At 47.9% G+C, this 16,191-nt stretch overlaps 1 protein-coding gene across 1 annotated transcript in view; it reads right to left on the bottom strand.

Annotated features, from left to right (window-relative positions):
• ITGA9 (integrin subunit alpha 9) overlaps positions 1 to 16,191 on the bottom strand; it is a 57,304-nt gene that overhangs the window by 20,114 nt on the left and 20,999 nt on the right. The window contains exons 12-17 of the mRNA XM_061563184.1: positions 12,365 to 12,455; positions 8,181 to 8,226; positions 7,626 to 7,780; positions 7,100 to 7,254; positions 2,673 to 2,837; positions 1,548 to 1,624 (exon numbers count right to left, since the gene is read on the bottom strand). Coding sequence (XP_061419168.1) covers positions 1,548 to 1,624; positions 2,673 to 2,837; positions 7,100 to 7,254; positions 7,626 to 7,780; positions 8,181 to 8,226; positions 12,365 to 12,455 — 689 coding nt within the window. The remainder of the gene's footprint in view (positions 1 to 1,547; positions 1,625 to 2,672; positions 2,838 to 7,099; positions 7,255 to 7,625; positions 7,781 to 8,180; positions 8,227 to 12,364; positions 12,456 to 16,191) is intronic.

The raw sequence follows: 16,191 nt of genomic DNA, 5'->3' as shown, positions 1-16,191 counted from the left end.
AGTAACTACAATAAGCCAACACCAGGACTTCTAAAACAAATTGTCTTCGATGTGGGTTTGCAAACACGGAACACTGGCAAAGCCGCCGCAGGCGTGGCAATCAACGTGCCGCCGACATCTCCCACCCCATCAGAGGTCTGACCCAAACGGCACGCGCCCTCCGCTCTGTGCACTTCGCGGCTCACCCCACTTGGGGCGTTCACGTGCTCGCGCGCATCGCCCACGCGCGCATCACCCACGCGCGCATCACTCATGCATCACTCATGCATCACTCATGCATCACTCATGCATCACTCATGCATCACTCATGCATCACTCATGCATCACTCATGCATCACTCATGCGTGCATTCCCAATGACTTACTGACAAAACCCAAAGCTGCTGCAGTCGCGCAAAAAAAGTCTCGCATCGCCGCGTGCGCTCGCGGTGAACAGTGAGTGCGCGAATTACGCTCGCAGATCCCAAGAAAATGTCAGTTTCGTTCTAATCTGCCAGTATAGAGCCTCAAAACCCCCAAAAATGTGCTGCTACGGCAAAATAATCAGCCGCGGATTCACGCGGAGTGCTTAAAGGCGAGTTTGGAGCCAGCTGGCACAGAACTCGGTGAAAACCTGCGGTAAAGTCACCGGCCTCGTACAACCGAGAACACCGCTTTTTCTTAAACCAAACAAACGAATGGTAAAGATTTATGATGGAACGCGCCATTGGCTTCGTGCCGCGCATTCATTTATTAATTTACCACGCTAAGTCGAGAGAAATAAATGCGCTCAATGCAAAACACGTTTTGTTGAAGCGTAGCACGAGAAGGGTTCAAGAGAGTTCATCTGATTTTCCCGTAGGCATGGTGGAAATTACAACTCATTTACATAGGTTGGTTAAATTACTTTTTTTACCTGTAGGCACTTCATGCGGATGGCGCACTCACTGCCGCTCAGGAGCAGCAGCGCCGGGAGCCACGAGCTTTGACTCGTGATGCGAAAGGGGATCTGGACCAGTTAGGCGCCATAGTTGCGAGATGTTGACTACCTCGCCTGGTATACAGGAGGTCGTGGGTTCGATCCCGAACCTGACGCCTATATGTTTGGAGTTCGCATGTTTTCCTCGTGGGCGCTTAGATGTTTCTCCAGGTCCTCTGGTTTTTCCCTCCACGTTTAAAAAAATGTGTTTAGAGTATTTGGCTGCAATACATTTCCACATGATAAGCCACTTCGTTGAGCTATCATTTGTGGCCAGGTCGCTTCTGAAATAGAGCTATACAGCTCAGTGAGCCTTACCTGGTAAAATAAAATTTGAATGAACATTAAAAAAATGTTTTAACGTTCATCGATGTCGCTGTCTCGGGCAAGTTTTTATTTTTAACATGTTGCTTTAACCACACCCATCTTTCACTTCCTCCACGTATAAAGTTCACGGGAGAACCACTCCCATCAGATATAACGTTTTCCCAAGGCAGCAGGGAATAAGTAAACTGAACACTGTTCACAGAGGGGGAGAGTGGTTCATTATTCGCTGCTAAAGAGAAGTTAACGGTCGCAACAGCTCTCACCTTTTGCCGAACATCTTGGCCTCCAACTTCATGTCAGTGGCGCAATCCTCGTTGAAGCAATTCCTCTCGAACACGGTCTGCGAGTGTGCACACGGGAAATGTTTGAGAAATGGAAAATCGCACGCACGTTTGATTCGTCAATAGCACTGTGACTTAAAAAATAAATAGATGATAAGTGACGTTTCGGGCAATGGCCCTTCTTCAGTCATTACCTGAAACGTCACAGTTTTTATATAAATATTTCAGACCGTGGTGTTATTATTTAGGAATGTGTTGAGGTAAATTTTGATATAAAGCTTTCGTGACTGCAGGAATTCATATTCTTTGATTCTTTCGGTAAAGCCACGTAGATAGAACAAATAATAAAATAATAAAAATATCACGACGTTTCGATTGCAACACAAGCAATCGTCATCAGGTGAAAAATATAGCGGGAGAGCTGCTGAGAATATATGGTGGGAGCGCTGCTAAGTTATAAAGGTTTGAGATGGGTGCAGCCCAAGGGTCAGTGGGCGGGGCTAGAGATGGAATTTGCACAAACGAAGCTGTGGGGGTGGCCATTGTATTGTGAGAGATTAGGATGTCAATGTAAGAAACGTGCTTGTAAATGTAAACTCGGAGAGCTCGGAAAGAGCCATCACCACCTGGAGGTGGAAAAGGATGGCAAGCCGCCATTCACTAACACAGCTAGCGGTGGCTGTGTTAGTGAATGTAACTCAGAGAGTCGAAAACATCTGCTAACGTAGGTAGGTAGGAAGGGAACAACACAGTCAGTTATGACCAACACTGGTTAATAACGTCTTTCCCATGATTGCTCAGTTTGTACCCATCTTCTCGGTTGAAATTGTGTCAGTGTTCATATATCTAGATGGCTTCATGAACGAATCTTTGCTGATAGCCAGTGGGCTTGTAGAGTACCCTCGTCCTAGCAAAATAAATTTCGTGTGTGAGCCCACAGCGTTCGCTCCACCAGCTTCGTCACAAATCTGCTGCACAGGCCTGAAGCCTCGTGTTGAGCCTCAAGCACCACAGCCTCCGTGTATTGCAGTTGTCGCGAAATTGATCGCTCGGCGCGGCGAATAAAAATGTTTTGGGTCGCCGTTTGGTCCCTTCTGCCCGCGGCACCTTGTTGCGCACGACGCTGCCGCGCCCGTCGTTCCAGCGCAGGATGGGCTCCAGCGAGGGGAATCTGGGCCGCCCGTTGGTGCTGCCCGCGTCGTCAACGTGGTGCTTGCCCAGCCAGTAGGACACCTCGAACGCCAGCGGCGAGATCACGTCCCTCATGTCCCGCTGGCGGAATGAAAACCCACCGTGCCGCGAGCCACATTACCATGGTGCAAGCGGATTCAGCAGAAGCAGCAGCAGCAGCATCGTGATATCATAATCATCGTCGTTATGATAACTATTGTTATCATAATCTCTACTTTCATTATGCTTATCTTCATCAGAATAATCATCAGAATAATCACCATCAATATCAGTGCTATTACCATTGACATAATAATCACTGCTAGCATAATTACCATCATACATGTGTCATGCAGTGCTGAAAAATATAAATACTGTATTTAAAACTCTTTGTTTGGAGAAAAAAAGGGTAACAGTAATAGGCGCATGATAAAAATGCACAGAATTGACAAAAATGTGAAGAAAAAACCTACAGGCCCATAAAGCTTTCACTGGAGCATAAACAATTGTGAATTTCGACCGAGACAAAAAACAATTAACTTTGTTTTCCATAACTCCGTTCAGTAATAATAATGATAAAAAACCCAAGTTGAGTTATAGTTCTCTGGCCGACTCACTCGGACACCGGGACGTGGCCCGGGCAGCGCCCCCGCACGCAGCGCCGCGATCAATACCGCGTGCTCGTGACGCGAAACTAAACTATTACAGTTTATGAGGTAAGACCCACTGAGCTATATAGCTCTTTTTCAGAAGCAACCTGGCCACAAATTATAGTTTAACGAAGTTGCTTATCGTGTGTAAATTTATAGCAGCTGAATGCTATTAACGCAGGTTTCTAAATGTGGAGGGAAACACCGGAGGATCCAGAGAAAAATCCACACGAACAAAGGGAGAGCATGAAACTCGAAATATACAGCAGGCGTCGGGATCGGGAACGAACCCACGACCTTCTCTATACCAGGCAAGGCAGATAACATCTCGCTACCGCCGTGCCATCGGGGAAAAACGCGCTGCGCCCGACGCATCATATCGAGTCTCTGCATTTGTCCGTCAAGGCAGACGACGGTTAAAAAAGAAACGCGGTCGACACTTGCACTGGACGAGGAGAAGCTGTTTGTAATCTGGCGAGCGAGCGTCAGCTGTTTGCGGAGTCGCACTGCGCACCCGTGCATGTGGTTCTGCCGACAGACGAGGCGTTCGCTCGCTACCCCCACGCTGCCAGAATCAAGGTCGCACTTCACCATCGTCAACATCCAGAATGGACTCACCTCCGCCCGCATCTCCCCACTGATCTCACCCTACTCACCTCCACACGCCCTCCTACCTCTCCCTCTCATCTCACTCTATTTCCTTCCATGCACTCTCTGCTCCAGCAACCAAGACTTTTTGCTGAAGCCCCCAGTGAACCTTCGTTCATTGGCAGGTCACCCATTCTCCTGTGCTGCTTTCATTGTCTGGAACTCCCTTTCCCCAGCCGCCCGTGCTGCCCACTCCCTCTCCTATGTTCAATTCCAGGGTCTCGGCCTTCCTCTTCTCCTCTGCCTACGACTGACTCTTCTCTCTATGAAATACATTCACCCACAGTTTCAGATAACTCCTGTTTCTGACCACGTGTCACAAAACGGCTTAAAATGGAATTGGCCAAACATCCTGGTGTAGGATTCTCCTGAAAAATAGTCTTGAGGCTCAGAGAGAGGTTTTCCTGCAGAAGTAAATTACACGAGTATGTAGAATTGTGTTAAATGATATTACAATATCCAAAGAGCACTTATTGCACAGAACTAACGTGCAATCAAGAGTTCATGTGGATGAACGCTCCGAGCGAGTCAAACGTTTATGTTTAGGTCATTAAGTAATTACTCTAAATCGCATTTCCGTAACAAAGTGGTAATGGGGCATTTAATCAGCCAGGAGGATCTGTACCCCACACACTGCAGTTTTCAAACATTAGATCAGCCATGGACACAACTTAAAAAAAGTTTGAATACATCAAATGTCTTGTTGTTAAACATTGCGTAGACATCGGAAAAGTGATTCGGAGGCATGGACGTGGGGAGCTCAATAGAATTAATCAATGGGAAATGAGAGCGCCCTCCTGGGATATTTATTGTTAAATATTTAATAACTGCTATAAATATGTTTTGGAGTCCACTACTTTTTAGGATTCGTCGCCCTTGATGAATACCAAATATAAAAACTTTTCAAGCGACTTCAAACTATTTCCCTGTGGCGAGATGTTAACTACCTCGTATGGTATTCAGGAGGTAGTGGATTCGATCCCGATCCTGACGACTGTATATTTGGAGTTTGCGTGTCTCTCTCCTCGTGGTCGTGTGGATTTTTCTCCGGGTCCTCCGGTTTTTCCCGCCACATTGAGAAATGTGCGTTTAGAGTATTTGGATGCTAGAAATTTCCACATGATAAGCCACTTCGTTGAGCTATAATTTGTGGCCAGGTAGCTTCTGAAAAATAGCTATATAGCTCAGTGGGCCTTACCTGGTAAAATAAAAAAAAATAGTTTAGTTTATATCTTCTTTACCATCAACCAAAGCAGAATAATCATCGCGGTGACTTTGCGCGGCTCACAAACAAAGCCCTCGAGTGGTAGGGCGGCCGGGCGGCCCCGTGGCGGCCACCAAAATAACAAGATGAAAATTTACTAAAACAATAATCAGGCAGCACGTGTTTTACATCCCCGCACTTGCACGAGTTCAGCAGAGAGAGAGAGAACATAGCCCCGGGCTGTCTGAGTGACGCTGGAGCCCCCGCTGGAGCCCCCGTGCGAGGCCACGGTCGCTGGGGGTGGTCGCTGCGCAAGCGACGAACGGACAGACGCCGGCGTGCGCCGCAGACCGAGTCCTCGCAGGACAAAACTGCCGACACGAAAAAAAAATCCATCCAAGGCTACGACCCAATAAAGTTGTTGTAAACGTTTACAAAATAGGTTGTTGTTTCTTTTTAAACCGTTGCTGCGACAGTGTAAGATTTTTTTTCTTCCAAAAAATAAAGTTGGGAGAAATATAAAGTGAAAATATTAATAACCATTTCCGAATTACTGACGAGTGATTGAATGTGGGTGGATAAAATGTGGTTTTGTGAAAGGTCAACCATCATTGTTCAATAGATTGACTCACCCCTGCCATAGTAAAGTAGAATTTACACCACTATTATAATTTAAACAGAAGGTAAGAGCACCTTAGTGTACTTTTGTGTTTATTGCCGCTCACAGTGTGTTTTTTAACACCGGGCGGCAGGGTAGTCCAGTTATAGCACTTCTGCTTCATAGCAAGAAGGATCCGGTTCAATTTCCGACTTGGACATCTTTCTGCGTGAAGTGTGTATGTTTATCTCCCTGTTTTTCATGGATTTTCAACATAGAGATAAACAAATACAATGTAAGTAGTATTGCCAAATATCCCAATACTGAAATACTGTGAACAAATTACTCATTTGGGATTACACAGACAGTAACATTTCCCTCTACTGTGAAAACTTAGTAGGGGCCTCCTGAACAAGAGTCTTGAGACTGAGCGACGTTCTACTTGGGTTAAATATCGTAGTAGTAGTGACATTGTATTCTGTGTGTGTATGCTTCAGGTGGTGTCTTGAGACTTTCCTGTGAGGCTTTCCTGGATAGTACAGTCTGCGGACAGTACCACGCAGTATGCCAAAGAAGCCATATCAACATTTTACAAGCATTGCTTCAGTTTCAATGTACCAGTTCACCTAATTGTCAGCTTGTTTAGGGAAAGCGGAGTCAAGGTTGTCGTTGATGGTCGCGGCCATGGTGAGCAAGTGGAGACGCTCGCAGGCCCGTCCGGGCTACCGACATGGCCGCCTTGCTTCACGGACCAAATAAATAACCCGACGGATGGAATGTTTATCCCAATTTTTCACACAGAAGGGAAAAAAAAACACCTCCCCTGCCTTTAAATCAACCCCGCCACGAATTCACCCCGAGAGGTTTCACAGCGAGGCTGTGAGAGGACGTGACTGAGAGAATCTAAGTCTCCAGATGCTGGCGTCTGAGGTAGCTGGCGACGCGCTCGGTAATATAAACTAGGAAATTAAAAGCCCCAGTTGTGTGAGGTACATACTACTGCACGACTCAAGACAGGATATTTACACGTGTAGTTCTATATTACAGAATTGCGAGATATGTTTATTCCCATGAAATGTCCCTGTTCTGTTGTACTTCAGAGGTGGCTACCTGTGGCGAAAGAGGAACTCGAGGGTGGAAGTCAAACGATGCTTCACCTCCACCACTGCCCCCCCCCCCCCGGTCACTGGCACTCATCGTTTGAGACCTGGATTCGAACCCAGGCTCCCAGTGGTGGCAGGTCCAGTGCTGCCCCAGGCCTCACCTTGATGTAGGCGAGCTGCGTGCGGCAGAACTGCTTGTCGTATGCAAGGTCGGCCTTGCCCGACACCTGCGTGATGCCGTCGGCGTACGGACCCAAGATGATCCGTGAACCTCCGGCCTTCTTGGCCACGTCCGCCGTCAGGTTGTAGAAGAGCTCTGAAGTCAGAAAGGAAGATGTAAATGTGCACAGGCACGCACGCACCCCTGTGCCGACACACAGACTGTTGGGACAGTGCCGTGAGCAAGTACCTACGAAAGCCGGCACGGCGCATTCGGGGTTGGTGTGACAAACATCATGCCAATACAACTTTGTCTCCCGTGAGCTGATGTTTACACACCGTACCAGGTACTAATTTGAGGCTAAGTCGACCTAGGGGAGGCCCAGGACCGGTTCAGACAATCATCACTGGTGTTGGTCGTGAGCGGAACTGCTATACTACCACTCCCCAGAAACGCATGAACACACGCCCACACAGACACGCATGAACACACACCCACACAGACATGCGCAAGCACTGGGCCCTCACCGATCTTGCCCGGGACGGCGCGCCCGCGGAAGCGCAGGCACACGCTCACGTTGAGGCAGAGCGTCGGCTGTCCGCCGTCCACACAGAGCGGCGCCGTGATGTTCACGGAACGCGGCAGCACCACCGACGCCTCCACCGTGATCACCGGCCGCGTCCTGCGGGACACCACGTGCGTCGGCGCTCGATCGCTCGCCACTCAGTGCTCTCCGAGACGACGCCACGCGCTTCACATTTCAGAATCGGAATACCGATTTATGTCGGAGGAATCAGATTAGCTATAAAGCTCTTTCACAGATGTCCAGTAGGAGCGGCTCAGAACGTTACAACAACAAACAATACAAAAACACGATAACAGTGCAAATTATAGGAAAGGTAAGCAAATCACAAAATAAATACACATAAAACTAAAGTATTCTTTATTGTACCAGGCAAGGCCCACTGAGCTACGTAGCTCTTTTTAAGAAGAATCCTGGCTACAGATGACAGCTCAATGAGGTGGCTTGTCGTCACGTGGCAATGTCGAGCAGCCAGCGTTGGGTCGCGGCGCCATCTCACCTGAAGAGCACCGCCGCGTCCGACGTGAAGGCCCCAATAACGACGTCTGCAAGAAACCAGAGGCGACAGCATCTTTAGCAGCAGCTGCTGAGCAATGGGATGATGCCTAATTTATTGAAGACCATATTGTCACGCAAAATAAAGATGGATTGATTGAAATGTATATCCACCACGTAGCCCGTCAAGTTCGTCAGTGCGTTTGTGACTTCTCCAATTCGTGAAACGAGTACACAACACAATAATAGAGCAGTGCTCGTCTGTGTTCATACATCACTGACACTAAACGCATCACGGGAAACTCAGCATCGTTATACAAGACAACTAGAGATGTTTTTGTGATGGTAACAATGGACGGTATGTGAATAAAAAAACAGCCACAGTAAATAATTTCCCTCTACAAAAGCACCTGCAGAAATATCTCATTTTAAGATTTTCAGCCGCCCAAAAAACAAGCTCTCCCTTCTCACTGATACTGGTGGCCGACCCGCTGTGTGCTTGTGTCTGCGTCAGTGCACACGCGGTAAAGAGTTCAACTGTCGCTTGATCAGGAATCCTCCCATTTTTCTTACACACTGTACCAATTATTCCGTCATCTACAACGGGACAAATTCCTACAACCAAATCGCCACAAATGGGCCAGATTTTGCCATGTCTCAGACACTAAGCAGATTGGAGCCTGGCAATTCTGGTATTGACGACCGCCAGTGTCACACTGACGCTGCAGGCTCGGGGCTGGCTGCGAGGTGCCCGGGGATAACGGTGTCTCAATGGATTCGTAAATCGACCTGTGGGGAGCTATCATTGTTACCTCCTCGTGTGCATGCGTTTTCTGCAGGGTCTCCGCTTTCTTCCCACATGCTAATGGAATTGACCAATCGCAGGATCCTCCTGAAAACGAGGCTTTCCTGGGTAAAAAACATTACCGTGTTGCCAATGCAATTGTCAGGCTATAACCAAATCACCCGAAATGTGACCAGTATCATCAAATCCCGGAAGCCAAGTGGGTCTTTAGCCTGGACTGTGCAAGGATGGGTGAACACCATGCGCATGCAATCAAGTGTCATTGGCATTACGCCAACAGAGGGTGGCGCAGCAAAAATCCATCTTTTTTTGTACTCCCTCTAACTTCACCAACCTGCACTGACAAGAGTGAAAAAGTACTGTATGGTCAAACATCTCTTACTACCCACAGGCGTGGCGAGGCCCTCGTCCAGCAGTGGATTGACGAGCGGGCCGTACATGTACGTGACTTTGTCAAGATAGGAATCTGGCCCTAAGTGTTGAAGTTTGGCGGCACATTTTCCTAAAAGGTATTCTCCTGCCGGTTAACCCTCTTGACCGTCTTTTTGCTTTGGTGCCGCATCGTTGTGATCCGCAAGCGTCTAAGTGGGCCAAGTGATGCACAGAGCCAGTTTACGAGGCTGCGTTCATCCTCGATACGACGTGCGCAGCAATAAAAGTATAACGGCGCTAGCTCGTCTAATAAAACCCAGGCATCGCCAGACGCTCGGCGCTAACGCCTCACTCAATGTTCTTTCCGACCCCTGAACTGTGGCCCCTGCCCTCTGGGGTTTGGGCACATATGGACACCGCACTGCAGGGATGCACGCGGAGCTCTCGGTTTGGGCACTGCATTAAGAGCCCAGCGGCCGGTCAGGAATGATAAACATCCCACCGCCGCAGGATACTACTGCTGCTCAAATTCAACTGTGAGTCACTTCGATTAATTCCCACACCTCCGATTAGCATGGTTGACTATGTGCGGTGGGAGAGGAGTTCAACATACTCTCAAGTGGGACCTGTTTTCATTTTGCCGTTCATGACTATTGTGGAATATCAATTTTTTTATTGATAAAAAAATCCCTGGAATATGCCTGATTTCTTGTTTTCAGAAGGCAAGCAGTCTGAACAGTGCTTGAATGTATGACCGCCATGCATAAAGGGTGTTATAGGCTGAGGAGCTACACGTGGTGTAGCAGAGGGCAGTGTAGAAAAACCATTGTACTGTACTTCCATGCTCCAATGTATAATCTCGCCACCTTCACCAATCCACACTGACCAGCGTGGTGAAGTATGGTCCAGCAATGCCAGAGCACGAGGAGCCCTCATCCAGCAGTGGATTTACAAAAGGGTTTACATGTACTCCCAAACAAGACTCCACTGGTATCTTGGGTTCTCACCTGGTCACACAAATCAAACTTTGACTTATGCAGTCGAATTTTTGAGAAACAGGGCCGGCGCTTTGCTGCTGTCATGGTCCCCGCACCGCCAAATGTCCCCGTAGCACCACCCAAGTTCACTGTTATGCGCTGTCATCGCTGTTATTGTGGTGGCCCCCCACACACCAGATCGACTGCTCACCCCCGCCCCCCTCCAAGAGGAGCTGGGTCCGATGAGAAAACATTTAACGTGATTTGTTTATCACGCAAATTCAAACTGGAGTGTATTTTTTTCAGCCCAATCTCATCTTGTGAGTAGTCCGGTTATTTATGCCAGCCGATAGAAGTCAAGTTAATAGGTTCACGAATGCAGCTGAATACAGTGTCATGCGTGGGAATCATTATGCATCATTAAGGCTGTTTAAGCAGTCTCGCTGCCATCGTTAAGCGCTTGAGTGTGAATTACCGTGGACAGTTTTGCATTACTGCATGTGAACAAGAAACATGAATAGGTAATTCCGTGAACTGTTAATATTTTACAAAATTGCTCAACTTAATATGTTTATGAGGCAATTAACCAATGGCTAATGTTTATCATAATTTACAGTGGCACGCGGGGTGACATTGTCTGTGTGAATCCTGCAGCCATGACCACAGTGAATAACGTCCTGCTTACGGACGAGACTGGTGATCCTAACCTCGTTTAAAGGGGCTGGATAGAAGAGCTCAGGGGCGCATGACAAAAGTCAACGTTAAACCAACTCAGACGAAAGTTAAACGCTAACAGAATGAGTAATGATGTGCTCTGCCTGTCGCCCCCTGTGTCTTTCAGGGACGGGCTGTGACGCCGATCACGTAGCTTTTGTGCAACTGGAGTTCGTCCAGTCCCCTGCTTCTTGCTGAAAAAAAACTTCCACTGCTGCGAAAGGTTGTACAACGTTTTCGACTTAACTATAAGAATGAGCAATCTAAAAGAAAGAAAATGTTTGCAAATCGAAGAAGACCCGATGATACAGGCACACTTGAGGAGGAAACTGGCACTACTTGGACACACATGTCGGATGGAATACAGGAAATTTGAAAGTGTGTTGTTCGGAAAAATGGAAGGAACCCGAAAGAGAAGAAGACTTGCGAGAGAACGGCTTGACGGCGACGTCACGAGAGATGGGTGCCAGACAGATGTGCACTACTTGAGCATATTGGCACAAGATAGAGGAAAGTGAAACAGATGATGAAATGTGAGGCGAGGGGTGGGAGACACCTACAGCCCCCCGCCCCCAAGCTATGCGGCAGCATTAAAGCCACGGCGGCGTAATGAGGCCGAGACACAACTGCCCTAAGCCATTGGTTTTGTTTTGGGGTACAACCGACTTACTGGCGCTGTCAATACACACGTCACCGTCCCGACGCCTTTGCTCGCCCGCCTTGGAGTGCCGTCTACTAATGCTCAGGTCAAGCGACCCCTGCTCGGGCCACAGGCTCCCACGATTTACTCCCGACAGCTCCCACGACTCGATCCCCAATATTGACCGTTGCGTGGCCTTGAAAAGATTCCCCCAGGAGACTTTGCGGAACATGTCAAGAGGGCAGAGGGCCGAATCAGCGGTTCTGAAACAAACACGCCGGAGATTCACAGGACCGTGCGCAGGGCTAACTAGCGCGTAAAGATCACCGACTATTGTTCCAGGTGGAGCGGAGGGAGTCTGGATTTTGTGTAAGCCACCTGCTCAGCCCAGGGGCTGGTTCGTCGCGTTTTTTGCACCACCGCATGCCCCTCAACGTTGCCCAGCTAAACCCTGCCGCTGTGATGTCATATCGTGTTTTATTGTTCCACCGCGCCGCGTGCGCATACACTCTCTCTCGTTCTATTTATTTGTATTTTCTGTAGTTATTTAATGTGGCCCAAGGCTGAGTCTTAGGAATGTCTGTCTCAAGTACGCGAGGCTCGCTCAGTTTCTTGGTCTGCACGCGACTCCGCATCTGTGGGTTCGAGGATGAGAGAGAGACAGAGAAAGAGCTGCTTACCTGGGTAACCATTTCCATCCAAGTCCACCTGACCCGAGATGGACTGGCCAAACATGCTGATTCCAGACTCGATACTCTTCCCAAACAGCCTCTATAGAGAAACAGACAGACACACACACACAGTTATGCGCACACACAGAATGACACACTCACATATGCAGACCCAAAATTACACAAAGACACATATGCCCCATATAGCCTGAACAGATTGTTGGGGCAAGTGGTGTTAGCTCGCACTTATGAAGGCCGGCTTGGCAAACGAGGAGGCGGGTGGCCAGAACCACGCTTGGCCGCCATTGTCTCCCTCGTGGCGATGTTTACACACTGCAGCAGCAGGTACTCATTTTAGTCTGAGTTGACCTCGGGGTAGCCGTCGACTGGTTCTGTAATCGCCACTAGTGTTGGCCCTGAGCAGGAATCGAACTCGGGTCGCCGGGTTTCTTAGCGTAGCACGTTGACTGCTACACTACCACTCCCCACGGAGTTCGACACACATGCGCACACACGAAACTACGCTTAGCACAGGCACATCTGGCCCCAGTGTTTACTCTAAAGTGCTTCCTCATAAAACAAACGCAGTGCGAGCCTCGAAGAGAAAACAGACACAGATAACATAATGATGTGAAAAAAAAACAACATCGCAGTTTGTTACATTCAAGGAGCGCATTTCAGGAACCACTTTTTTATCATCGTTGTGAGCCGTGATCGATCCACTGCTGGATGACAGCCTCCCCGTGCCAAAAGGAATCCCTCACAGTCGTGCACAGTCACAATCCATCTGATTCGTGCATGTGAGCGTACCCCTCCATCTCCATGACGGTCATTCTCTAGAGTGCATTCACACATTTGGCTGTAGTCCCATCACCAGTCTCGCCCATCTGTCATCATCACTCCTAACAAACCAACTTACTCGTCTCGTGTAAATTATGTTTCTAATTTGCATTGTCCCTGATCCACGTGCTCCTCTTTCCACAACTCCAAACATGAACCTCTCCACGCTTCTACGCTTCCTGTTCCATCTGTTGCTTCATTTTTACTGTTCCACGTCTCTGATGCGATCGTTGTTCTACCTTGTCCCCCACTTTCACTGCTCTTTTCACAATGATAGTTATTTCATTATTTACATTGGCAACATCCATATCATCATTCTTTTCTCAAATTTTCCACCTTCTGAACTAAATTCTTTACGTCTTTGTTTTTTCACAACTTGTTTGCGGAATATGGGGAAATGCATTTTGGTTTAAAACAAAACTCATCTGAGAACAAATACGGAGGTTAAAATCGTCACTGAAAAAAGACAGCTGCAATGCAAACAAAGTTCCCCTTAAAGCTGGTGGCAGCTAATCTGTGGCAACGGCTTCCAAGTGAAGTCAAGTCAGCTTTGTTGGCCACACACCCATTCATACATGAGGTACATGGCAGTGACATTCTTTGTTCCCGTGTCCCTCTCAACTTGTGCAAATTAACAACAACAATGTAAACAGCAGCAACAATATTTTAAAGCATGTAAAAATGTATTAAATATTACGTAAAATCGCTGTGCAGATGATATGGCAACTAAGACCATTATCTAGTTTCACGAGAACATTACAGCTATAATGGTCGATTTCTCTCATAGATTTGGAACATGATTGCCAATTCAAATGATGAAATTTCAATTATTACGTCTATGTGTCCATTAACTAATACAATAAAGGCGGGGAAAGCAATTAGCTTCGTCATCTGGCTGTGGACGAGGTCTCTATTTGAATTGTAATGCGATAGGGCCGGCTGACTCCGTTGCCAAAAAAGCGTGGATTCACCGTGGGACTGAGTTCCCCCGTGTCTGTAACCAAATAGCAACTGTAACAGCGAGAACGACATCAGCTACACTGCCTACCGAAAGCCAACACCTCGATTGACACGTGCGGCCCCCGTCACGTCCAAGTCCCGCATATGTATCACCGGCGCCACCGCGAGCGGGCATCGATCGTGATGATCGGTGCCATGTCGCATTCACACAGCGGCAGCGCTGGGGAGCGCGCAGCTCACTCCCACTCCCCGTCCACCCGAGAGAGCGAGCACCCCTTCAAGTGTCGAGTTTGCACAAGAGACACATTGGCCGAGATGTCCCTAATCCGTCTCTGTGTTTCAGTTAGGCCACGTGGTGGTATTATGCCAACATTATTGACGTTAACCCGACAATATTGTCACGTTCACAATATTATTTATACGTGCCGATCTGTTGATCAGATTCTGACCGATTAAAGCTCCAGCTCACCATGGACAAGAGCATAAAGCCACGGGGCAGATGAAGGAGGACACCACTGCACGGCCATGTGCACGAAGACAGCTGAGGCTGCACCAGCAAGGCTCTCTTCTTCACACAAAACAGACTTCAACTCGAAGCATCAACGTCACGACCGATGATGAGTAATGGAGGCCATGACGCAGCAGGACCCTTGCCGGCCTCCAGCACGCTGCCTCACACAAACCCACCGGCAGTGACAAACTAGCGGACTGTGGTCGACCCATCACCCTGACACCATTGAGCAATGTATACATGTAACATATTCTCTTCATCAGCTGCCATAACTGAGCATGACATTCGACTGATCTCACTCTGACACACTCATTTAAATCCACCGAACTTTTATTTGCAGCCGTTATATTCTTTAAGGAGTAATACGGGCTGTTGTTTTGTTATGCCAGAGTGGGATAATCTTCCGTCCCCCCGGCCCCCGTTCTCCCGATGCTGGCTCGTGGTGTTTCGGTCTCGTGGCACAGGAGCATCTGGGACCCACGTGCGGACAGACGGCAAATATCCGCCGGCTGTGAGAATTCCAATCGTGGATTCCGCCTCCCTCCAAAAACCGTGGCACATTCCGTGATGCCGGACACGCGATCCAGAACGTTTTACCCCGGACCTCAGGCCGTTCTACTCAGCGGGGCGGGGGTGGGGGACTGTGTTGGATCCCCCGTGGCCTCCATCCATTCTCAAGTGGACGTCATGCGGAGGAGGCAAGCGGAATGCTGCCGTGTAAAAAAAGAAAACGCAAACCAATTGAGCCATCAAGAAAATGACGGTGCTGAAATGAGCGTGGGCATCTTTTACATTCCAAGCAGTGGACACTGCCAGTGCGGGAGACTCGTGGAGCATCTGTGGATATTTTTCTCGAACAATTTTTTTTTCAGTAATGCACGTTGGCGTCACAGTGTGTTTAACAGGACACTGTGTGCTGAAGTGGAATTTGCTGAGCAGACTTATATAATCGTAAAATGAGAAATTTACGAATTTTAAAAAGGGCCTTTAAACCATATGAATCATGACGTTCCACAGGCAGCTTTGACATCGCCTGGCCTGTGCGTTTCCTCTACAACAAACCTCATCCAACTACCCAAATATTCACGATTTAATAATTAATTAACTTGAGACCGGACTTATTAAGGGTATTATTTTTGTACGTCTAAATTGAGTAGAATTTCAGTAGAATTTAGAAATACAAAAATATAAATAGATGCATTCAGACTTGGTCACTCGAGAGACGCTGATAAAATGAAGAGGGATGAGAAGATATTGTTTAGGTAAAACAAAATACAACTTATTTTAATACACGAGGTAGTTGAGAAATTGACGTGGATATAGTTGCTCTTTCCACAGATGTGTATGTCAAACAACAGGTTAATTACAAATCATCAAGATGCCATCGTGACCAAATATAATGTTGTCACCACACTGTGCTGGCGTTTTCCGCTCTCTGCCAGGCACCGTGGAAATCCCTCAAAATAAGAATCTTTATTTCTCCTGGAGGAATTCGATGAGCTATGAAGTTCTCTTTCACAGATGT

The sequence above is a fragment of the Lethenteron reissneri genome, chromosome 31 (assembly GCF_015708825.2).
Source record: "Lethenteron reissneri isolate LAM-NWPU_2019-01 chromosome 31, ASM1570882v1, whole genome shotgun sequence".
In the NCBI taxonomy this organism is placed as follows: domain Eukaryota; kingdom Metazoa; phylum Chordata; class Hyperoartia; order Petromyzontiformes; family Petromyzontidae; genus Lethenteron; species Lethenteron reissneri.
The sequence above is the reverse complement of the archived record's forward strand: the minus strand, read 5'-3'. Positions and strand labels throughout refer to the sequence as shown.